Source organism: Sinohyriopsis cumingii, chromosome 16, assembly GCF_028554795.1.
Source record: "Sinohyriopsis cumingii isolate HCF-2022 chromosome 16, ASM2855479v2, whole genome shotgun sequence".
In the NCBI taxonomy this organism is placed as follows: Eukaryota; Metazoa; Mollusca; class Bivalvia; order Unionida; family Unionidae; genus Sinohyriopsis; species Sinohyriopsis cumingii.
In genome coordinates, this window is record NC_142976.1 from 27321756 (window position 1) to 27347244 (window position 25489).

General features: G+C 34.5%; 1 protein-coding gene across 1 annotated transcript; it reads left to right on the top strand.

The window, feature by feature from the left end:
- The first annotated feature begins 3194 nt into the window (after positions 1 to 3194).
- LOC149780114 (GTP-binding protein REM 1-like) lies at positions 3195 to 25489 on the top strand. Its single transcript, XM_089936887.1, has 4 exons — positions 3195 to 4084; positions 16055 to 16152; positions 22937 to 23117; positions 23558 to 25489. Exons 1-4 carry the CDS (start codon positions 3436 to 3438, stop codon positions 23830 to 23832), a joined length of 1203 nt encoding a protein of 400 aa, XP_089793013.1. The 5' UTR covers positions 3195 to 3435; the 3' UTR covers positions 23833 to 25489.

A 25489-nucleotide genomic window follows, 5' to 3' on the forward strand; every position in this document is an offset into this window, starting at 1 on the left:
ATACTTATTTCCAGATAGATACAGCTCAACTTAACATCAGAAAATCATAAATTATGGATGACGTGTTTTAATTATTTCAAAGGAAAACATATCGTAACCACACTTTCAAACTTACTTCACATTCCCTGGTTTAGTTAGTAAGGAATAAGACTCAAATTCCTGGTGTATGTATGTATGTATGTATGTATGTACCACAGGAGTCTGACGTTTTATCAATAAAGTACGGCGAAATCTCTGACAATATGAAATCCCCTTATCGATAATATAAATAAACACAAGGAGTGCAAGCGTGACCACAACCCTAGCAAAATCGGCTAGACGGAAGTAGCACATTCTACCAGTTTCTACCCTGCAGTAAATATGCGTTAGGGTCTAATAATTGTACCGAACACGGCGCAGAATCTGTGTTATCTTTGAATATTAGGGAAATTTATGACGGTTGATGACGTCATCAACCATTATTTCTACTATCAAAACTTTGACTACATATTTCTGTTCTGGAAATTTAAATAAAATTATAAAATGATACAATCTGCAATACAAAGCAAGATAAACATTTTATCTTGTGAAATTACTTTCATTATGTTATTCAGCATATTTATAGCAGGGTAGAAACTGGTAGAATGTGCTACTTCCGTCTAGCCGATTTTGCTAGAAAGGAATTTTGACCGTAGTGGTGAAACTAAAGGTTAATTCGCCGGATTGGATTCAGGACATGGTCATTTAAGAGACATGCGTTGGTACGTTACTGTCTTTTGAATGTATATGTGTAGTTTTTCAGTCTCCTTGCGATTCTGAAGCGATAAAAGACGCGTGAGAAAAAGTCGAATCGAGCGAAGGGTTGTGGTCACGCTTGCACTCCTTGTGTTTATTTATATTACCGATAAGGGGATTTGATATTGTCAGAGATTTCGCCGTACTTTATTGTTAAAACGTCAGACTCATGTGTATGTACGCACGCACGCACGCATGTATGTATGCATGTACGAACACACACACGGAAAAAAATCATCTCCTGCAGGTAATTTATCTGAACGCCAGAATGACCATTACATTTCTCAGCAGTGCCGGATGAAGGCCTTCTTGGGCTATAAGCACTGAAAATATTATGGCGCTCTTCAAAATGTGAAGAAAAAAAAATCAACATTATAAACTAAAAGTGTGTGAAAATGCTAGTGTTGCCATCATTCCAGATCAAAATATTCATACATGCGGATCGAAATGGTCATACATAATTCATTCAATGTTATCATTAACTATTAATTTTATTTTTTCTGGTGCCCCTGTTGGGCTAGTACCCTAAGCACGTGCTTTGTGTGCTTAATGGATAATCTGGCATTGCATTTCTGTTAAGTACGTATTGTACTGGTACGTAAAATGTTTTGCAAACACGCGCCTTTGTTCTTTCTTACATTTAGTGTAATATAAGAATATTTCCTTTCTGTCATATATAATAGATAACTTGAGAATGCACAATCTATATTTCTAATCCAACAGCGTCTAACAATAAACGCAAGACAGGCGAAGAAATCTGACAGACAACCCATATTGGCCTCAAAACACTTACAATAAATACACCGTTAACACAATATTGAGCTCGGACATGCAATATTCTACCTAAAGTACCAAAATAATATTTCGTTAACCCTACTGAGCTGATTCAATCTATCATCCAGAACGGAAAAAAGATTTGTACACTTTTTCGTTATCTTAAGCGTCATCTTTTGCAAACGTCTTCATAGTATAAGTATGTATGAATTTACTCGATGGCTCGCTGCTTGAAAGAAAAATATTAAAAACTTTATTCTGGATACCTGTTAGGAAACAGATTTATAACAAATTCATTGAGACAATTACTATGTGTTTATATCGGCCAGAAAGAAAACCAGCAAGGCAGCCTGCGTGAATAAAAAAAAAAACTCTGTCTCTCACCGCGATGGAAAGTGTGTGTGTGTGTGTGTGTGTGTGTGTGTGTGTGATATTATATGGTGAAAACATTGTTCTGATCTAATAGTTCTGAGTCTCTAAAATGTATGGTATAATGTTAACTTTAAACCTTTTTTAGAAAACGACAATGAACTTTCATTTTTAGAGAGCGAGTAAGACATCGATGATGTCATTTTACAAATTATAACGTCTTGATTATTGATGGTCAATACACTTTATGCTTTAACACGTTCACTTTGTACCTTTGCCGGTCTAAACTGGATGGCTGGTTTTATTGGGGGATTTTTGGGGTTAATTTTGTTGTTCTACGACAATTTCTCCACTTTCACACATTTTCAGATATTTTCAAACCAGAAAATAGAAAATGAGCACGAGTATTAATACAGAGGAATCTCTTTGGTAATGAAGAAAGTGGACGATTTTCTGTTGAAAATATGCTCACAAATAAACATTCAAAACGTTAGTATTTTTGATGAAATATTGCAAACATTATTTTTGGTCTATCTGGCAAGTGAAAGTGTCAACGGTAACTCGTGCAAGATCTATCGTTGGTTATAGATTATACGGCGTGTCTCTGCCTCAAACATATTCCTTTTGTGATAGCTAAGCCGTCAAGACTATATGGAAATGTTGCACGATTTATTTCCACAAAAGTTTATCATATTTATTTACTTCAAAAGGTAGTGAAATGTGAACCTGAACATCGTGAAGAAAATCTGGTTATCATGTGTGTATATATAATGAGACACAAATGCTCGTAATCATGTCATGTTTTTCGCTGTCAGATGTTACTCTACAGTCACAAAATGTATCTAATTATATCCTCTTAGCGTGTTATTTACGGTAACGTAAGAGAGCATGTTCGCTTAATTTCCAATACAACAGCTTCCATTTCTAATGATACATATTGCCAACTGAAGAAAACCAATAGAGGCCAGTCGGAAAAGTCTGGTAAACAGCACTCATTTGCTTCGTAACACGTATTTGTCCCTTGACCGTTATCAAAGCATTAAGTTTGGACTGGAAATTCCCCCATCAGGTATCAATTCCTGGGGTCGGTTCTTGATACTGATATTTGCCAGTTTCAATTTTGCTATTCGCCTGTCTCTGTAAGCTTTATTCTTGGATTATCTCCAATCGCCACTCAGAACTATCCAATCCTCTCAAGGATGCGTGCGTACATCGTTAGTCAGTTTTTATTGCCGCCATGAGTAATACACACGTGGTACAGGCGCTTGTCTATATAAAAGGATTTCTTCGGCATAATATATAAAAACAAAGCGAAAGACAAAACGAGATACACGGTGAAAATTTAAAGCAAGTATTTTTTGTTTTCACTGGACACAGTGTTATACGATTCTAAATCGCAGAAAATCCAGCTTTACCGTGCATACTATTCTATTGATTTTGGTACTGTGTTTAACGCTCTGCTAACTTGTACATCTGAATCAAAAGCCGCAAAGTTCACAGTAGACAATCACTGATGAAATGACAAAGGCGACGTGCAACGTTCCCGAAGTAGGGAGTCAGATGCAGCTCGAGATTGCTCATTCAGATTTGCAGAACTCCGTATCAGAGAGCTCATTTAAAAGCAAACAGATGAAAAGATTTATAACTGAAAACGGCAATGCGTCGTCTTCTGCGCCAACATCTCGCACTAGTTCTTTTAAAAATCACCCCAGACCAAAATTGCTCGATGTGGAAATTGATGTCACCCGCAGACGCAGTCTGCCTTCGCCGACCTCCAGCTCAAACTTGCTTTCTGTTTCTTTTGATAACACCGAAAGCATACTCGTGCATGAGGAAAACGGTAAACCACTGAGACGAGTAAGATCATTTAAAACGACGTCGAAGGGAATAATTAACAGAGGGGACTCTTTCAAAAAAAGCACAAATAGTATCTCTTCTACAGGAAGTGCATACATACCAGACACTATTTCAGTTGAACAGAGACGCTCCTCATCCAGGTCTCGAATTAACAGTGCAGAATCTAAAGACAGCGGTACTGCCGTAAGCACAAGTTCTTCATGTCCAGCGCAGTACCGTATTGTCATAATTGGCGCCCCTGGGGTGGGGAAAACGTCGCTTGCAAATCAGTTCATGACGTCGGAATATGTGGCCTTTGAGAATGACACAGGTAAGACAATTTTTCTTTATTTCTTTCTTTGAGGTTATCTACAAAGTTAAAATATCCCCCTATATCTCCTTAGGTTCAGTGTATTTGTGTGTAAGTCACTATTTATGCAGCAGGGTTGGGTCTGAATTAATGTATTGCTTAAAATTGTTTAGATTTTTTATTGTTGATAGCTTGTATGTCATAAGGACAATAAAAGTTCATAAATGTGTTGAAATCGTTCTCCAGACTAAACATCACCAATATTGTTTTTTTGTTGTTTTTTTTTTACGAATCTTCTAATGTAACCTGAACCAAAACAATGCCCCACGTGCCATTACCATTATCCTTGGTCAACGGAAAAAATATGCTGGGAAGGACACATGATTTTATATATTTCCATTTAATCAAATACTACTGTATTTCATGTAACCATTGAATTTCCATCGCGTGGCCTATTAATATTTTTTTTTTAAAATTACATTTTAATCGGTTGCAATATATATTTTAACATAGCGATACATATTTTTTTTAACAAGGTTAGATTAAATTTATATTGTTTTGCACTGACTAAGCCACATGCTTGTCAGTATGTGAGAGGTTTTATTTGTGATCGTAAGAATCATCTATTTTGGGGATTGCATTACTATTTTGGGATCAATAGTCAATTTGCTGAGTACTTCTGGCAGACTTTGTTGATCACGGGACGTTTTCATACAATAAAAAAACAAACACTTAAATAATTTCATTTCACTTTGTGTCGTTTGTTGTCATCAATAGTATTCCTCAGAAAATGAGACGGAAAGAAAAGCAAAAAGAAAAAAAAAAGAAAATTAGATAAGATATGTTAAAACGGAAGTTTGAAAAACAACGTGTTTATATTAGAATTAAAACGTTTGCTTAAACACGGTTGGAAAAACGACCACGATATGAATGTTTGAGAAGATGTTAATAAAAAACAGAATCAACATTTAATAAAATCAGCCCACTCAGTCGGAAACTGGATTTCTTCGTCTGTTTGACTCGAAGATAGCTCTATGGTTCTGCGGTTTGGGGATTTAATGAAGTCAATGATATTGAAAAAGTTCATTTGTCATTTTGTAAATGTAATTTTGGTACATCTAAGTTTACCCCAGATGCATTCGTACATAATGCATTAGGACGACTTACTAAGCAGAGTATAAGATATAAACATATTTTGAAATATTGGCATATAATTCTAGAATTGCTAGAAGACAGATATCCATAACAATGTTACAATTACAGCTAAGACTGGGATAGGGGGAATTGTGATTGCTGGGATAACATTGTTAAAAAGCTTCTATTTACATTTGGAATTTGGCACTATTTGGTGTACTCAGGGCGTAAAAGATGCAAAACCATTTCTTAGATTGTTTAGTCGGAGATAGGGAGATATTTTTAGGCAAAAGCTGCAGGATGAGATTAAGTAGATGGAAAGACTGCTTTTCTAAGGTCATTGGGAGTATAATTCACTTGTCAAAGATATCTAGAATTGTTAGGAGATTTAAAAAATCGTATGATAAGACTGTGCTTAAAGTGGGGAACTTCAACAGATGTAACACAGGAGAAATGAAAACATTTGCTATGAAGAAATATTGTCAAATTTGTAATGTTTATATCGAAAATGAAATCCACTGCATTACTGCTTGTCCACTATACGGAGAATTACGAAGAACATTTGCACAGTTGTGGATATAAAGATCAAACTTTAGAGAAATTTAGGTCTGTTATAGAAAATGACACTAGAAACATTATACTAACTTAGTTAGCACTGCTTACTATAAAAACCTTAAAGATTATATGAGCTGTTCTGTAATCAACTCCTGCTAAATGGACACTTGTAATATAAAAAATGACTGTTTTGCTCCATATCTGTATTTTCTGATTACTGTGTAATATACAATTGCATTTCACCCAAATATAAATAATATATAAAAATTGATTCCTTGCATGCAGCACATTTCCAAAGGATACGATGTTTTTTCTGTTAATACTCACACACCTTTCTGTACTGCATGTTAGGTATAATGGGCAAGTGGCCTCTATTACGCATTTCCGAGCCCGCAGGGGGTTACTGAACTATATGTTAGTTTGTTAACTCTTACCGGTCGTCCTCGTCCGACAGATTCATGTTTGCAAAGTGTAGCAGGTTTTCGGTGCAAAGGCAACTGTTCTAGTTGATATGCCACGAAAACAACGCCCTGTACCTAACGCACTTGTATATAATTAGCCCTTTCTGTGTCTCCTTCGACATATTTATACTTCATTAGTACAAAGTTAAAAAGACGCAAAATGTTTCTGTACAGTTTTTATTACAGTTTAGTTACAATGTGGACAGACATTGTTGAGGTTCTAATGCTAATAGTTCTTTCTGACTAAAAATGCCCAAAGCATTCTTAATGACTTTAAGAGTACACAATTTGTACTGGTTGTCAAGATCTATTTTTAACTGCATATCCGCAAATATATTTGAATATTTGGTCTGAAATCATTGTATTAACTCAAAGAGTTCTTTGGGAAGTTAAATAATATAATATATGTAACATGATACTATTGTTTGGCCGTGGAACAGACTGTTATCAAAGGGAGCAGACTGCTAAAACAGATCTGCCGATTCTTTGCATTTCTTTGCATTCCTGAGATACTTGCGTGTCACTTAAAAGTCCTTCACGTTGAAGGCAGCACGAACCTTGGCATTCGATTGGTAGGAAATGGTGCTTATTTAGTGTATTGGCCCTGTGTCATTCGCACCGCTTTTCTTCCAGGTCTTTTTCTTAAAAATAATTGCAGACATTGTTTGTCCCTTGACACAAGAAAAGAAAAAAAGGATCAATCGAGAGGATAGACTGATGGATTTAAATGTATGTTCCCTGAATGTTTCTAATGGCATAACACAAACGAACTGCGAATTTAAAGTAAAATATTTACATATGTCTTTTGTCGTTTCTTGCTCACTACTATTGTAAATTCATTATTTTCGTGAGGTGTTTATTCGTTGACTGTGTGGCTACTACACTACAGGGGTTAAAAGATTCAACGAACAATGTCACTTCTGTGAACTAATTGAAGCTTTTCATTCAAACAATAAATTAAGAACATATACGATATAATCCACTTAATGTGTTAAATACATTAAAGAAAGAATAGATATTCAAGAGCGCTGTATGTGTATGAAACATGGTTGAAAACATTTGCAGATTTTTGTATTATTGCTTTCTTTACAAATTGTAGACTAATGTATCGGCTTTGCAATGGAACTAATATGATTTCAGATTTCTCGGGTTGTTTGGCTTGTCCTTTTCTATTATTGTAAACAAGAGTAGCAATTAGAGTGTGGTTTTCATGTCGCAATATTTTAACATATTTCATTTCTAAAAGAACAACCGGTTTGCAAAATTTGACTCAAGGCTTACATAAATGTGACAACAATTTTAACTGAGAACATCAAATCTTAAAATGTTGTATATTTCTAATCGATTCTTGCATTCAGAATTTTCGCATTATTTCTGAATATTGGGTTTCCATTCATTTTTAATTTATTTTCTTTAGTTTTTGAATATAGACAGTACGTCTCGTCACGTGGAGCATTGTGATATGAATATAAGTTGTTAAAGCACGTTGGGTGTAGTACAATATCATCGACAAACTGTTGCACCTCGTCATAATTAGCAGTGTAGCATGTGATATGAATATAATTTGGTAAAGCACGTTGGGTGTAGTACAATATCATCGACAAACTGTTGTACCTCGTCATAATTAGCAGTGTAGCATGTGATATGAATATAATTTGGTAAAGCACGTTGGGTGTAGCACAATACCATCGACAAACTGTTGCAACTCGTCATCTTTAGCAGTGTAACATGTACATTAGCAGTAAATTAGAAGTTTTTGCGATCACATTTCTTGGTATATGGGAAATTCCTACTAGTGACTAGATTTATTAATCTGCCTCTTGGAGCTTATTGAATTGATCATTGTTGTCAGTCGATTGCTTGATCCAATTGTTCATGGTTAAGTTATTGTTTGTGGCTTTTTGAGGGGTTGGGCTGAGTAGGTAAGGATGATATGTTTTAAACTTTTTGGAGAAAGAAGAAATAAACGACACAATATATAGTTAACAAATTATGTGAGTAATTAAGTCACTTTGTTGTGTACCAATGATATGTAACCCAAATATACCAATCCTATGTAACCCAAATATACCAATGTTATGTAACCCAAATATACCAATGCTATGTAACCCAAATGTACCAATGTCATGTAACCCAAATGTACCAATGATATATAACCCAAATGTACCAATGTTATGTAACCCAAATGTACCAATGATATATAACCCAAATGTACCAATGTTATGTAAACCAAATGTATCAATGGTATGTAACCCAAATGTACCAATGCTATGTAACCCAAATGTACCAATGCTATGTAACCCAAATATATGTATTACTCACAGTTTGTTGATGGCTGTACATATAAAAATTATTGATTTAACTGTATAGAACTTCATTTCAGAATTTTAAAAAAAAGGTGAATTAGATTATCGGCATAACAGTTGTAAAATACAAATGTTAAAAATGACCGCATTTGATTAGTTTACCATAACGCATTTAACTCCAGTATATCAGTAGATGTGCATTGTACAGTATATCAGTAGATGTGCATTGTACAATATATCAGTAGATGTGCATTGTACAATATATCAGTAGATGTGCATTGTACAGTATATCAGTAGATGTGCATTGTACAATATATCAGTAGATGTGCATTGTACAATATATCAGTAGATGTGCATTGTACAATATATCAGTAGATGTGCATTGTACAATATATCAGTAGATGTGCATTGTACAGTATATCAGTAGATGTGTATTGTACAGTATATCAGTAGATGTGCATTGTACAGTATATCAGTAGATGTGCATTGTACAGTATATCAGTAGATGTGCATTGTGCAATATATCAGTAGATGTGCATTGTACCTTTTACATTACATCAAACAAGCGTAGATGAGTAAAGACACAGTCCAGCGTATTAATTGTTGAAACTAATATTTTTGTACAAATACATGTTATAATAAAGTCAAATAAACACAAGTCCATACATGTATTCATTAATTTCTTTCAACATTTTTTTAATATACAAGTACCGCTAGCAAATACATGTACAGACATATTACATGATTGCATTGTAAAATAATAAATACGCGTGACTCAATTATCCGAAAATCTCATTAATCTGGTCATATTCATAGGCAACGAAGGTGTCCGGATTAACGAGGTTCATTGTATATAATTCTAGATATAATTCTAGATTCAAGCAATAGTGAGTACTAGTCAACGATACTCGAACCATGGGGATTATATATATACTATATATATATATATATATATATATATATATATATATATATATATATATATATATATATATATATATATATATATATATTAAAATAGCATGGCTTTTAAAGCGTTAGTATAAAGCAAATGATATACCAATACTATTGGTATATGAAATTGTGATCCGCCCATGGCGCAAAAATACGCATACATAAACATTCTTGGAACTGTGTGCTATTGGGTCTATTCCTATAGATCAATAATGAATTTCCACTCATTAATTATTTATGACGCATGAAAATAACGAGGAAAAGTAAAATAACACCCGTTTTCTAAATGAATATAACATGTTACACAATTTAATCGCAATCCTTTCTTTTTCCCTTTCCCCCTCCTCTTTCATGCACAAGGGACAAAATATGCAGAAATCTGGAGTGAGAGAGAAAAAGAAATTGGGCTGTATAAAAAAAAAACATTGAAACTGAAATTGCACCAAGTAACCTACAATATCATTCTTCATAACGGTATGTTTACATTTCCCTTGGGACCTCTGTAAAGTGTTTATATAATCAATGATACAAAGTTGTGATTTCCGGTCGACACAGTAAGGTAAATGTCTTGGTTACGGGACACACATATAAAATGTATTTAAGGTTTTGTTGATCTTGTTGTTGTTTCTTAACCCTATTATTAACCCTATTATAAGGTTCTAAAAATCGATTAATAATAATTAAATATGAAATTATCCAAAGCCCCCCCCCACCATCATATCAACATAATGGCGAAAATCCATGAAAAGACGGGAGTAGAGGATATTCGCTTGTGCAATACCACAACGTCTCTGGATCTATAAATGTTAAGTCAAACGGACCAAAGTGGGGGGGGGGGGGGGAGAGAGAACGATAAATTTATGGTCTGAGTAATGTTAATAAAGCAGAATAATTACTTAAATTAACTTTAGATATATTAAAATATTTTAACTACTTCTTGTTGGTTCGTCGTTTCGCTTAGATTATATTCCACGCTAATTTCATTGCGTCTGTACGTCAATGCATTGATGAGCGTTCAGTATTCAAGAATATGTGTTTGTAGGCTTACTGTTGTGATCTACTTTCTTTCATAAAACCATCTTTCATGTGTAAATCATTATTGTAACTTATATTGATTTAATCAATGTGAATAAAAATAGAAACTCAAAAATGAAAACAATCAACTTATCAATATGAGAAGGTGATTGTGAATTGTCACAAAAAGACAGAACTACATTTTGTAGCGGACACGTCCGGCAGGGATGTAAGTTCATTCAGCCAGGCAATACACAGTTGCCTCTTGTCAATCTATGTTCAAATGGCAAATATATGTATTTGTATGTGATATAAATAAAATATATGCATAATATATACGCTGTATCAATGATATACCACTCGTTGTATAAATGTTTCATTGCAAGGAAACTCGGCAAGCCTCGTTTCCTTTTAATGAAAAATGTATACATCTCGTGGTATATCATTGATACAGCGTACGTACATACATACACATGTAGTACGTGCGTGCGTGCGTTTGTAGACACACACACACACACACTGGTTACTCTAATTTCAGAACCGACACAATTTTTATAGAGTATTAGAATCAATTGCATTATTTTCAAATTATATGGAACAATGTTGACTAAAGCCGCCCATCACTCGAGCCAGCTTATATTGTCCTTTAAATATTCAAGCTATCAAGATTCTATATTTACTGATGGTAAATGAATTATTTGAGACTTTTATCATCAAACATACTTATGATCTTGATTTACATGTACTACATGTGTTTGGGCAAACAGGGCCGCAACATACACAAGTATAATATAAACTAGTTGTATTACTTGTATTCATAAGCGACTGCCATGACCATAGGCGATGGACACTATACAACTGTAATAGCCCATTTCATACCGAATTTAACCGAGTTGCTCCGTAATTATCCGAATAACCTCCCGAGTTACTTTATACTCCAGCCAATCAAACGCTGGTGGGTACATGAACATAACAAAATGGCGTCCATTGATGTTTAGGAATATTTCAGAAATAAAATTAATTAAATGATTGAAATTTATATGTAAATTATTCACAGACTTTCAAAAAAATCTGATAAACTCATATGAAACGCATTTTATTATAGTGATGTTTCGGATGCACAGAAATAGTTTGAACAACTTGCTCTTTGATCAGGATTAAATTTACTTCGACACCGTTTCCTTACTTACATGTACATATCCAGATGTAAACAGCTCAAAGCTACTCTCTCGTATGGGTTTGAAATCCGCCCTAGCTTCCAGAAAATAAGACAGGATGGTTCCAATATTAAATTTCGTCCATATCTGCGGCAGCATCGCTGTTGAATATGCATTTTTCAACTCGATAAATGATGTTGAAGTAGTTACAGAAGTTGATGCTGATGCTGAAGCGTTAGCCATATTTTGCCCACCACCTATCCAGTGGCTATTACGGTCAGCTGACCACCCGCCACGTGATCAAAATTCCTAGCAAATTACGAAGTTCACCGAAGTCTGCATGAAATGGGCTATGGCATAGACAGATAAATAGCGTCAAAATATATAAACTAAAGTCGATTAAAAACGGTTTATTTGGAACTGAATCGTTTTACTTTGGGCGCCCAAAACTGTATTGATTGTTCAGGTTGTTAGAATCAAATCTCTGTCTGAAATCAGTACGAACAAAATGAAAAGTTTTTCGTCATTCTTTTTATGATCCACAAAACTAGTATCATACAATCAGTTTATTGCTTAATAACGCATGTTGGATCCAGCCAGGGGAACGTTATTGCTATCTCTTCATGATGTATGATTCGTCTTTGGTTGCAATCTAACCATGTGCCTGGCATATAAACAGCTGTACAGCTCTGACATTAATACAGTTATCAACAATGGTTTGCCTTAATTCCTACACACAAAACACTAATATGTATTACGTACATCAAAGTCATGTTGTTCTGCCTAAACATGCCTGCCAGTTAGGATTCAATCAATATTTCCAACACATATACGTTATCCTGTAAATAAGACCTTCTTTTGATTTAGCATTAGTTGCTCGACCGACATCATTTCTCTCACTATTATTGTATTTTGAGCTGCCGACATATTTACAATTGGTAAATGTTACGTAATTATTTCTGAACTAGTACGGCTTGTTTATTCGAGTCCGGTAAATAATATTTTTGTTTATTGCAATTTTTAATTATTGAAGGCTTTAAATTGAAATTTGTTCATGGTTATTTAAGGCTTTCAATGATAGATCTAGAAACCTTAATTTACAGATATCAGTCAATATTTTTTATTCCTCAGTTCGAAATTCGGAGATATGATTCTTATTTTAAAGTCTACATATGTATATGGTGGTTGGGTGGGTATTTATTTATTTATTTATTTCGGATCTTCGGGTCTTATTCTTAGATATGGTTTGATAATAATGTAGCTCAGTTCCCTGGAAATCAGTTAATTGATCGCACCCTTAAATTACCTGACCTAGAATTAGTCTGCATGATATATCACAGCGTGCGGATATTAAGCGGTTTTATCTAGTTTTGCATATGCTATGAAAGGTTAAATACTAATTCAGTGATATTAGACCTATTTTTGTCAGACGTTATTGATTCTGATGGTATAAGTAACAGATTGCATCTTGCACGTGGGAGTTAATAATTACCCACCCCCGAAAAAAAGTATGTTTGCGTCTTATATTGTACCATATGGATTGTATCACAATGAATGTGTGTGTGTTCGTTTATTGGACATAATACCTAATTCTGTTTGGATTCAATTTCATAGAATTGGGCTCTGGTTTCATTCCGTCCAAGATACTGAGTATCAATTGAACACTTGTTGGTTTGCTTTCAAGACACCTTTTTTATTCGTTATATCATGTCGATGACATTGAGGCACGTGACTTTAGTGTGTGTGTGTGTGTGTGTTTGCGCGCGTGCGAGTTGGATTTTTAACGTAGCTTTAACAATCTGAGTCATAGTAGCTGCTCTGTCTGCAGTGTGGCAGTTTATGGTGATGCCTATCACTAAGGCATCATGCCACAGACATGTAGCATCATGTCCCCCACAGTCACATTGTCCTGATACCAGACCGACCAGTCCTAACACTAACCTCTAAATGCTGAGCGCCAAGCGAGGCAGCTGTTAGTACTATATCTATAAAAGTACATCTATCTGCATGTTTTGTCCAATGCAACTGTTTTTGAAAGCTACTGATAGTTTGGCAAGTGTCTCATAATCTTCAGAATTGATAAAATCAATACGTTTTATAGCATTAGGATTTGTAACGTACTTGTTGGGAACATACATTTATTTTAAAAAGTTATATTAAGGGACAATTAAAATACGCATTAGACTTTATTACCAAACTTTTCCAAGCCACACAAAAAACAAATTTAATTTAATTTCTCAATGTTGAAAAAAACGGCCGTATTTGATACGTAGTATGTGATTTGTAAACCCGAATATGCACAGATTAACGCTAAGTGGCTGTGGTAATAATAACACAACAATTCTGCTTCTAAACGACTGGAAGTTATTATAAGCGCACCATTTAATGACAATGCAGCAGAGAAAATCGAAAATCACAAATTAAGGTAAGGTACCTGCGATATTTCAAAACACGCACTTGCTCTATATGAAAATGTGTTTAATAACATCCAACGTGCTTGGTCCAGAATAAAGGTACCTAACTTTTCTGGCCAGTGGAATATTGCAGTTGAAAACAACCTGCTAGCAAATTGTCTAAGTAATTCCATCTAAATCACGAACGTACTCATACGCAATATAAGTTCTTCTCTCAAGAAGTGTATTTAGTATTTTAAAACAAAAGCCTGAAATATATTTTTTTAAATCACATGCCATGAGGTCATGATCTATTCTGATTTATCGATTAATATTTGATCTAATTAGTATTATTACCCTCAAACTTGTACAGGCATGGGCAAACTATGCTTTCACAGGCTTGGGCTAGTTAGGCAAACTATCCTTTCACAGGCTAGGGCTAGTTAGGCAAACTATGCATTCACAGCCTTGGGCTAGTTAGGTACACTATGCTTTCACAGGCTTGGGCTAGTTAGGTACACTATGCTTTCACAGGCTTGGGCTAGTCAGGTAAACTATGCTTTCACAGGCTTGGGCTAGTTAGGCAAACTATGCTTTCGCAGGCTTGGGCTAGTCAGGCAAACTATGCCTTCACAGTCTTGGGCTAGTTAGGCAAACTGTGCATTCACAGCCTTGGGCTAGTTAGGTACACTATGCTTTCACAGGCTTGGGCTAGTCAGGTAAACTATGCTTTCACAGGCTTGGGCTAGTTAGGCAAACTATGCTTTCGCAGGCTTGGGCTAGTCAGGCAAACTATGCTTTCACAGGCTTGGGCTAGTTAGGCAAACTATGCATTCACAGCCTTGGGCTAGTTAGGTACACTATGCTTTCACAGGCTTGGGCTAGTTAGGTACACTATGCTTTCACAGGCTTGGGCTAGTTAGGCAAACTATGCTTTCGCAGGCTTGGGCTAGTTAGGCGCACTATATTTTCACATACTGTTTACGTTCACATCATCGATTGTGTACAAAAAGAAACAACTTAGTAGCAGATTGTCAGGGATTTGCGCTCGTTGACCACTGATGGACTTTTCTTAATACTACCACTCGTAGAACACTTGTTATTATTGCATCCATCCATATTAGCACTTTAGTGACATCTGTCAAATCCTTGATCCTACTCCACCAATTTCCACTCAAATCCAAGCCGAAATAAAACGCTCAAAATTCGCATATTGAATTGTCTTCCAAATCCGGCTCATTGTTATATTCCGAACAAATTTGTTCGTATTGAAAAAGTTCGCTGTATTATAATAAAATAATGTAAACTAACCTTTTTTTTCTAATGTTAATGTTTTTCGCGGATTTTGCAGTAGATGTACTCAGGTCGCATTTATTACTTCCGGCTTATAGCCTACGAATATAGTCCCAGTCTATTATATTAGTATTTTTATTCTCTCATTTTGTGGTTGTACAAGAATTAGATTTGGGCGTATTTGATCTTGATTTAAATGTAATTGTTTATTCTTTAGAACATAATCAGTATGATGTGGTTGCCTGTATCTATTTTGGCGACAGTGCACAATGAGTAACGAGGCATTGTTACCGATCTAGAGTGTTTGCATACATCGCTTTGTTTACAAAAAAAGGTCGCAGATAACCTTCGCCAAGAACTTCACCGTGAGTTCATCTTTGAAGACAGTTTAGATTAAAACTGATTATTAGGATTTGAACACAGTGCACAGTTCCGTACCGAGAAACAAATATAGAGACTCTATAGGAAAACTAATTGTGATCTGAGCCCATATAGATGCAAAGAAAACATTTTTAAAAAATTGAAAGAAATACACGATAGTTTATTATTCCGGAAATGAAATACCACAAACTTGATAGACAGTACAAAATGTATTTGCTGCGAACGTAAATGATTTTAGTGATCCCCGATGTCAAAGGTTGATCGATGTATCTGCTTTGAATACCATTGGCCGAAGAATATAGTTACGATAACAACATATATAAAACATTTTTCTTCCTTACAGATGAAAAAGAAGATAATCCAGGTGTCAGATCCATAACAGTTCTTTTAGACTCTGAAGAATCTACTCTCGAGTTTATAGAAATGAGTCTTGAAACGAAAGTAAGTTTTCAATCTTATATATTGTTGCTTCTTCGTTTTATTTTTTCTTCTTTCGTATTTCCATATTTATAGTCTTTTCTTTCTTATTGTCTTTAATACTGCCCCTGCTTCTTCTTATTTGCTTTCTTTCTTTCGCTTGAGATAACGTGGATACATATCTTTTTGGCTTGATAAGTCGTTTCATTTTTGTATAGCATAAACGTCCTATAGTCTTCGAACCGTTTCATCGTTTAACGGATTTAGAGGTATAAAATCAAAATTGTTCAGTTTCTTTTATCATATCTGCGGAAGACTAATCAGCCTTACTAAGTTCATCTTTGACTATTGTAAATATTTGGGTAAACTAATATAGCTGAAAAAGGGGGAAATGACGGCAAAAAAGGCAGAGAAACTCGAAATTACGCTAGCAAAATAGAACCACGTCAAATGCCGTATTATACCTTTACTAAAAATATTTACATAGCTAAAATAAAAGAAAGTTCTCTTGTAAGTTCATGCTTTAAAAAATAAATTTTTTGCAATGTTTCGCCCAAGTTTCCTTAGTCGAGTCTTTGCATTACTTTTAAATGAAGTCGGGTTTTCCCTGTTAACATTTATTTTAAAACGAATAATAAATTTGCCTTGCAAATCAAAAATTTCCGTGAATATTGAAAACATACGTCTTATGTCAGAACCGTCCAATATATTATTCTTGAAAACAGTTCTTTATGTTGAATATAACTCTTATTCATTTTTAGATTTTGCGACTTGAAACTATTTTTTTTTTAAATATGCGAAGTATAATGGACCTATGTGGTTTCAAGCATATTGTAACAAGGGAATAATGGAGGCCAGAACTGCAGTGGCTCAGTATGATGGAATCACGATCGAAAGAATGCTGATTCGAATCCTACATTGGGACTATTCCAAGTCTACTACCAGTATGTGCCTTTGCGTAAGGCACTTTACTCGAATTGCCTCTTTACTACGTAACCTACTTGTGTTGCTGTGCCTTAAAACACCAAAGCAAACCAAACCTTTGACACGTAAATATTTATGTGTAACAAAGAAGACCGTATGTAATAGTTCACTTGAGTTATTTAGTATCCTAGCTATTACATGATGCATTCAGCTTAGGGTTAAGATTCAACAATTCAACATATGTCTGGTAAGTTATCATTATATCCATGCCAATGCTCTAATTATCTAAGAGCAAAGACTTGTCGTGGGTTTTCAACTAAAAAAAAGTTCCTTAAGGCGCGCAACTGAGCTTATCTAAGATAACACTGATATACTATTATCGGTATCTGCATACATCATGAGTCATTATGCCAACGTGATAAACTTACGAAATGTCAGCAATCGCTGATAAGAATAGGCGGGATTATATAACATTGTTGTAACTATATTTGTGGGGTTTGTTTCTTTCGTCTGTTTGTTTGTTTGTTTGTTTGTTTGTTTGGATCATCCAGAATACTTGACTAAAAACCATAAAAAGTCAAGACTTATGCATTCAGCAATGAATCAGTCTCTGCTTTTAACTATACCGACCCGTGCCAAATGACGATCCCTTTCCTCGAGGATCCATACAACATTCTAACATGATGAATCGGCGATGCAGTTTCACTGGAGGAGAGACCAAAAGGCAATAAATAATACGCATCAAGGGCAAGTTTTAATAGTGAAGCATCTCTATGTTTTACAAAATTTGTAAACTTTTTAGTGTCGACGACTATGCTAAGGCTATTACGCCATGCTCAAAATGAATTTGCTACTATGTCATGCTCAAAATGAATATGCGATTATTCCATGCTTAAAATGAATATGCTAATATGCCATGCTCAAAATTAATATGCTATTATGTCATGTTCAAACTGAATATGCTATTATGCCATACTCAAAATGAATATGCTATGATGCAATGGTCACAATGAAAATACTACTACGCCATGCTCAAAATGAATATGCTATTATGCAATGGTCACAATGAAAATACTACTACGCCATGCTCAAAATGAATATGCTATTACGCAATGTTTAGAACGACTATACTGTTATGCCATGTTCACAAGGAATATGCTATTATGCCATGCTAAAACTGAACATGTTACTACGCCATAATCAAAATTATTGTTATGCCATGCTCAAAGAGAATTTTTTTGTTGTTAGGATACAATGGTCACTAGCTCGCATTAGTTCGGTAAAAGTTAGTTCATCTTAAATCCGTCTTATCCTTAGGATGACATTTTCAAACACTCCTTCGCTACATTTGCGAATTTATTTTGGATACTTTAGCCTTTAGTTGTTGTTTTTTTACAGTCAGTAAATACTTACCTATAGCTTAACGGTCTGATGATTCATTAACACAGTAGCTACTTACGTACAGGTCAGACGATTCAATAAAAAATATTTGCAATGCCAGTAGCTGGTAAAGGAAAGTAACATTTCCATTAGTCAGAATGTTACCACGTGATCAAAATGAATTGCGTTTATTTCTGTATGAACTATAAAAAGAAAAACTTTTCTAAGAATACCCACTTCTATAAATAGAGTCTCGTGTACAGCATAAGATAAACACTGCCAGTGAAGGCAGACACGAATTAAGCATTAAAGGAAAAGAACATTCTAACAATTTAAAAAAATAAATAATTTTTAATGATGTCAACAAAATAGCATAACGAATGATTGAAATTTCAATTATAAGAGTTTAACATTGCTTTTTTTCCGGAGTTTATCGTGGTATAATCTGTCAGTTGCCGACTCACATAGCTTACATAACGCCCTTGAGGCGTTATTTGCTGTGTGAGTCGGCAACTGACAGTTTAAACCGCGATAAAAAAAAAAACAACGTTAAACTCTTAACACTAGCTACTTACGTACAGGTCAGAGCATTCATTAAAAACAGTAGCTACTTACTTACAGGTCAGAGCATTCATTAAAAACAGTAGCTACTTACGTACAAGTCAGAGCATTCATTAAAAACAGTAGCTACTTACGTACAGGTCAGAGCATTCATTGAAAACAGTAGCTACGTACGTACATATCAGAGCATTCATTGAAAACAGTAGCTACTTACCTACAAGTCAGAGCATTATTTCAAAACAGTAGCTACTTACGTACAGGTCAGATCATTGTTTCAAAATAGTAGCTACGTACGTACAGGTCAGAGCATTCAGTAAAAACAGTACCTACTTACGTACAGTTTAAAGCATACATTAAAAACACTAGCTACTTACGTACAGGTCAGAGCATTATTTCAAAATAGTAGCTACTTACGTACAGGTCAAAACATTCATTAAAAACACTAGCTACTTACGTACAGGTCAGAGCATTCATTAAAAACAGTAGCATTATTTCAAAACAGTAGGTGCATACGTACTGGTCTGAACATTACTGAAAAATAACATACTCTTAAGCATCGATCTGAAGAGTCTTTGAAAATAGTAGATAATTAACGTACCGATCTGAATATATTATTTAAATTAAATTTTAACGATTCGTTTAGCTTGTTTCAAATTACGAGAGGTCTGTTGTTCTATCCATAACTTAGATAAAGGATGAAACTCAAGCGGAAGATCTAGTCTATTTTTCTTTTAATACAAAATTCCATATTGGAAATATTTGGATGAACTAATATAGCTGAAAAAGGGGGAAATGACGGTAAAAAAAGGCGGAGAACCTCGAAATTACGCTAGCAAAATAGAACCACGTCAAATGCCGTATTATACATTTACAAAAAAATATTTACATAGCTAAAATAAAAGAAAGTTCTCTTGTAAGTTCATGCTTGAAAAAAGAAACTTTGCAGTGTTTCGCCCAAGTTTCCTTAGTCGAGTCGCTCATCAGGAAAGCTTACGCGCATATGGTGTTAAAAAGTACACGTATGTAAAATGGCGCCTTCTGCAGCGTTTCTCAAACTTCATAATTTCAGATGTTCTTTTCAAAACTGATCACTTGTATTTAGGCATTATGGGATTGCGGACTACAGGCAAGATTTACCATCCACCGAAGTTGAAAAGACTTACAACGTGCAATTACTACCCACCGTCGAAACTAAAGACTTGACAACGGAAGTGATCAAATGAGCCTGGTCAATTTTACGTTGCACGAAAATCAACGTTAGCGCATTTTTAAGAAGAAATTTACTTAGTCCAAATTACCTTCAAGACATGCTTTAGATTGACTTCATCATTAATGGGGTAATATTACAAATTTCTGCTAAAATCTATTTCAGCATTGCGTATATTAAATAAATCAAAAGATCTATAGGAATAAGGTATGATAGTATAACTATGGATTGAATGAAACTCATTTAGTTATATAAACTTCGCGTCTTCACAGATTTCTTAGTCCATATTCGAACTTTAGTAGACGAAAGGAAATTTGCTTAATATGTCGTTTCTCTGAATCATCTTTATTATATAAACAACAATATGATTATAGTCCAGCTATCGTTCATATAGTCATAACCTCTTATACATTGTTTGATGTATAACTTCATGTATAACTCTCACCTAGTTGTGGCCGTAACATACCCTGATATGCCACATAATGCAATAGCAGATCGGTGTCTGTGCTGTTAACTTGAAATAGTTAATAACGCAATCAGTGTAGATCCTAATCTGCCGGTGCATAATGCCTCATCGAGTCTGGATCCTCGCTGCTGCAGTTTGGTGAGTGTTCTTCACGGGCACATGTTGTGATAAAATCACCATGAAGGGCCAGGTCTTGAAAATGATTGTTGTTGTTGCTTCAGAGTTTATCGAAAACATTCTCTTACGCTGATCCTAAAGTCACCTTCGCTTCCGCGCGAGTACGAAATTATGCGATTTAATACGTCAATTATATTTTTCCTTTTGACATTTACATTTGGCATTTTGTCATCAGACAAGGGGATTTGCATCTACATTTAGCATATCACGCAACTGCACACAAGTTAATACATAATGGAAATGCCACGACTTTAAGATAACACTTAACATACTTCTATTAACATTAACAATACCGTGAAACAAACCATCTCTGACGTAAATCAGGTGTATAATGAAGACACTATGTACAGCGGCCAAAACAAATATTCAACCGTATCTGCCCTTGTTAACAAGCGCACAGTTGCGAATAGCGGAGATTCATATGTCATCGGAAATTTCAGCAGAATTTAAAATTCATTTCTATTGTTTCCACTGGGACATTATTTGGGAGAATGCCTTGTGGCCTGAGGAGAAATTGCATAATGGTGATCGTCTCAAATTACAAGTTTACCCCAAAAATCTCATTAGGAGTAAGAGATATCAGTGAAACAGACGTACTGACGGGGAATGGTATACGCTTATTGCACGTGACCTGTTTATTTGGATTTACAAACATAATTTAAAGAAAAGATGAAACAAAAGCATTAAGGCTGATTAAGTAGCAATATATATATATATATATATATATATATATATATATATATATATATATATATATATATATATATATATATATATATATATATATATATATATATATATATATATAATAGAAGTAAAAACAAAACTAGTGATTCTTGCTCTTTATCTCCGACAATGATGCTGCGTGAAGATTTCCCTAGTTGTCAACAATTAGAATTTTAAAATTTCTCTGCAAGCAGAGACGTAATTGACTGAAAACATTAAAATGCAAAGTGTTAAGGATATGATATATGATTGATCATTTTACATTTAAGACATACGGGTCAAGATTTTAAGGAATTAACATGCCATGGGCTATGCAAATAATTTATTGCACCTTGAGCATTTATTACCTCACAAGAAACGTCACGTGACGTAGGGTAAACGTTACTCCAGTACTCAATCTTTTTCAAATGTACTCCATGTGTCACGAATATGTCCAGAATGCAGCAAATCCAAACGTGCAATGATAACTCCAATAGAAAAAAATAATATCGCAAATCTGAAAACAATATAGTATTCAGACTGTATGAAACCAAAAGGTAATACAATATACAGACTTTCGGAAATCTGAAGGCAATTCAATATCCAGACTGTCTGAAATCTGAAGGTAACACAGTATCCAGACTGTCTGAAATCTGAAGGTAATACAGTATCCAAACTGTCTGAAATCTGAAGGTAATACAATATCCAGACTGTCTGAAATCTGAAGGTAATACAATATCCAGACTCTCTGAAATCTGAAGGTAATATAATATATAGACTGTCTAAAATCTGAAGGCAACATCGTACCATATGCGAACCGAAATGTGTAAACTTGCACATGCAAAATTAATATGAATGACAGAGGTGACTGGCATTTGTGGAAGAGAGCACATACTCAGATCTCGTACAAATACTCAGTACATGCGCATTAACATTATAATTATAAAAGGCAGTAAGAACAAGGACGTGAGTCAGTGGGTGTCTTAATCGATATTAAAATCAGGACAGTTCTTGCAGGATATTGTCATCTTTACATTATTACAAGATGGGTGGTGGTGTTTCAAAACCCAAGATTTCACTAGTGAAATTTATATAAGGAAAGGCATTTTCTTTGCAATGTACCTCGGTTGCGCCTCAGACATTATTGGAGAGACATTGTTTTTACGAATACTTTATCTAATTCTTTGTTTTACTTATGGTTTACTTATCTCTGATCCGTAAATATATGCAGATCTGGTCGAGCACACTCGCAATTTGGTGTGCGTTCTACATGGGAACAAACGGTAAATAGAAGTGTATATCGGAGAGACACTACTTAGGAATCTATATCTAGATCATATGATAAATGATAATCGCTAACAGGTTCTTGTTTTCTATCTTAATTACAGGACCTGGACGGGCAGCCATATGACGCATTTGGAATCGTGTTCTCCATCAACGATCAAGCAAGTTTCCGCTCCGCTGTTGAGGTACTTGACTGTCTCCGACACGATATTGGTACAGATCGTCCCATAATATTGATTGGTAACAAGATTGACTTGGTCAGAAAGAGAAAAGTCCCCAAAGAAGGTATTCATGAATGGTTGTCTTGTGACCGCTTGTCTTTGTTATTCTTATAACTGTCTTTCCATCAGTTTGATTATTTGTTCTTTCCATCCATTCATTTGTCTGTCTGTTTCTTTATTTATATCCTTGTATCTCCCTCTTTTGCTCAATCATTCTCTCAAAAGCATTATGATGACTAGAATTCCAATGCCTTAGGATGCGTGTACTATATCTACCACAGCCATGAATCCAAATTTAGAGTCCGTATTAAAATAAAATATCCAGTACCTATTAAACATTGTGCCACTTGACTATCATTACATATTAATCAAATAAGTTTAGTTATATATATATATATATATATATATATATATATATATATATATATATATATATATATATATATATATATATATATATATATATATATATATATATATATATGTTTGTTTGTTTGTTTTCAGATGGGAGAGCGGCTGCCATAAAATATGAATCAAAATACACCGAAACCTCGGCTGCTCTAAACCATCACGTGGACGAACTGCTTGTTGGAATGCTCACTCAGATACGCCTAAAGCTGACCCCTAAGATGCAAGCTCCGAGTCTGATAACTGATGCTGCAGCAGCACATAAATCAAAGAGAAAACGCTCTGGCCCAAGAAAACTAATAGATAAACTTTTACGAAGGTCACCTTCACGAAACATTGTACACGCCTGTGAAAATCTTCTTGTATTGTAGAAAGAAAAAAAAAACTTGTGTTTTGCTACTAATGTATAGGCACATAGCTGTATTGATCATGTCTAGTTTACCTCATAAAATATTAAACAAATAATACATAGGGCATCATGACAGCCAAGGCTCTTCTGACAGTTTGTCTTTTTAATTTATGTATTATCAATAAACCTACACAAATATACAAATCGAGTTATTAAAGTCTTGGCTCCACAAAATGTTTGTTGCGATTTAAATTCGAGCACAATGTTTGTCAATCATTTTTTCGAATGTACAGCAAGTTTTAACCAAACGTTTTCTTTACGATCTTAAGTTTACAGTATGAACGCTTGCGTAACGCTCACTAAGTCTTGAAAACTACAGATTCCTCACATTCGGTTATCTACCATATAAAAGGATAATTTTGGGAAAATGCCACCATGTGAAACCATATGCTTTGGTAAGTCTATCACACTCAGTTAGAACTGCATTATTTGCGCTCTTTGCTCTTTAATTATTTGCACGCAGAATATAAAGAGTTTGTGTAGTACGCAGGAAGAAGAGTCAAAAGTTCTTTATTTGCAGCTATGGAGCAAACGGTCGATGGTAGACGTCACGATCTGCCGATGACGACACAATGAAGTGCATCTTATTTCACTCTATTCAGTCCGGTTTTAACTTCCTCGTTCTTCTTTGGATTTTAATCTCAGTTAAGAAAAGTGAGATAGGCTCAGCTAGAGTCGTATAATAATGCGCGGAGAATGTGGACGAAGGTTTAGCCGACTCAGTGGTCAAACTAGCCTTACATAGATATGTAGATTTAGAGAGTAGGCGCTGAGGGGCATAAGAAAAACATATATACGTAGATGTGCGCTGGCAGATCTATTTATACGCTTTTCGACTGATTGAATCATGAAATAGAACGAACAGTGACTGGCGTCCTGACCTTATTTGTTCCTATTTGTGATATAACAGGTTTATGTCATTTTTATTTATAGTAATTTGTTCCTATTTGTGATGTAGTAAGTTTATGTCATTTTTATTTATAGCAATTTGTTCTTATTTGTGATATAACAAGTTTATGTCATTTTTATTTATAGTAGTGACTTTAGGGAATATTTCTATATGGTAGAAAGATGCTGATTTTCTAATTATTTTAGTCGGCTGATTGATGGACATATATATATATATATATATATATATATATATATATATATATATATATATATATATATATATATATATATATATATTCTGTTTTCAGTGTGGTTGTATATTTTCAGTGTTTGATACAAGAAAACTTTTGTATAAATACCTAACTGATGTAAATGTGATGTACATATGTAGATATCACAAACGTATATATTCTATATTTTGCTTTTATATTAATATTCCATTTCAAAATAAAATCAGACTTGAGATACATAATCATCACGTAATATTCATGAAGTACCATTGTTAGTACATCTATCAACTTCGTACTGTGACACAAGTAGATAAGTATATATGGAGTATGCAATTTTTATATACTGTATAAGTGATGTCTGTACTTTTTGTTATTTTTTTATCATATTGACTGCATCGTTATGTGTGCCGAAGTGTAAAATAATAACATTGTTAATAGTGTATCCATTCTGTTAGTACGAGCCATAACGCTACATTCCATGATAAACATCACATTCTG

Coding starts and splice junctions, on each gene's coding strand:
- LOC149780114 (XM_089936887.1), top strand. CDS start 3,436: ATGACAAAGGCGACGTGCAACGTTCCCGAAGTAGGGAGTCAGATGCAG. Junction 4,085..16,054: donor GGCCTTTGAGAATGACACAG/GTAAGACAATTT, acceptor TCTTCCTTACAG/ATGAAAAAGAAGATAATCCA. Junction 16,153..22,936: donor AAATGAGTCTTGAAACGAAA/GTAAGTTTTCAA, acceptor TCTTAATTACAG/GACCTGGACGGGCAGCCATA.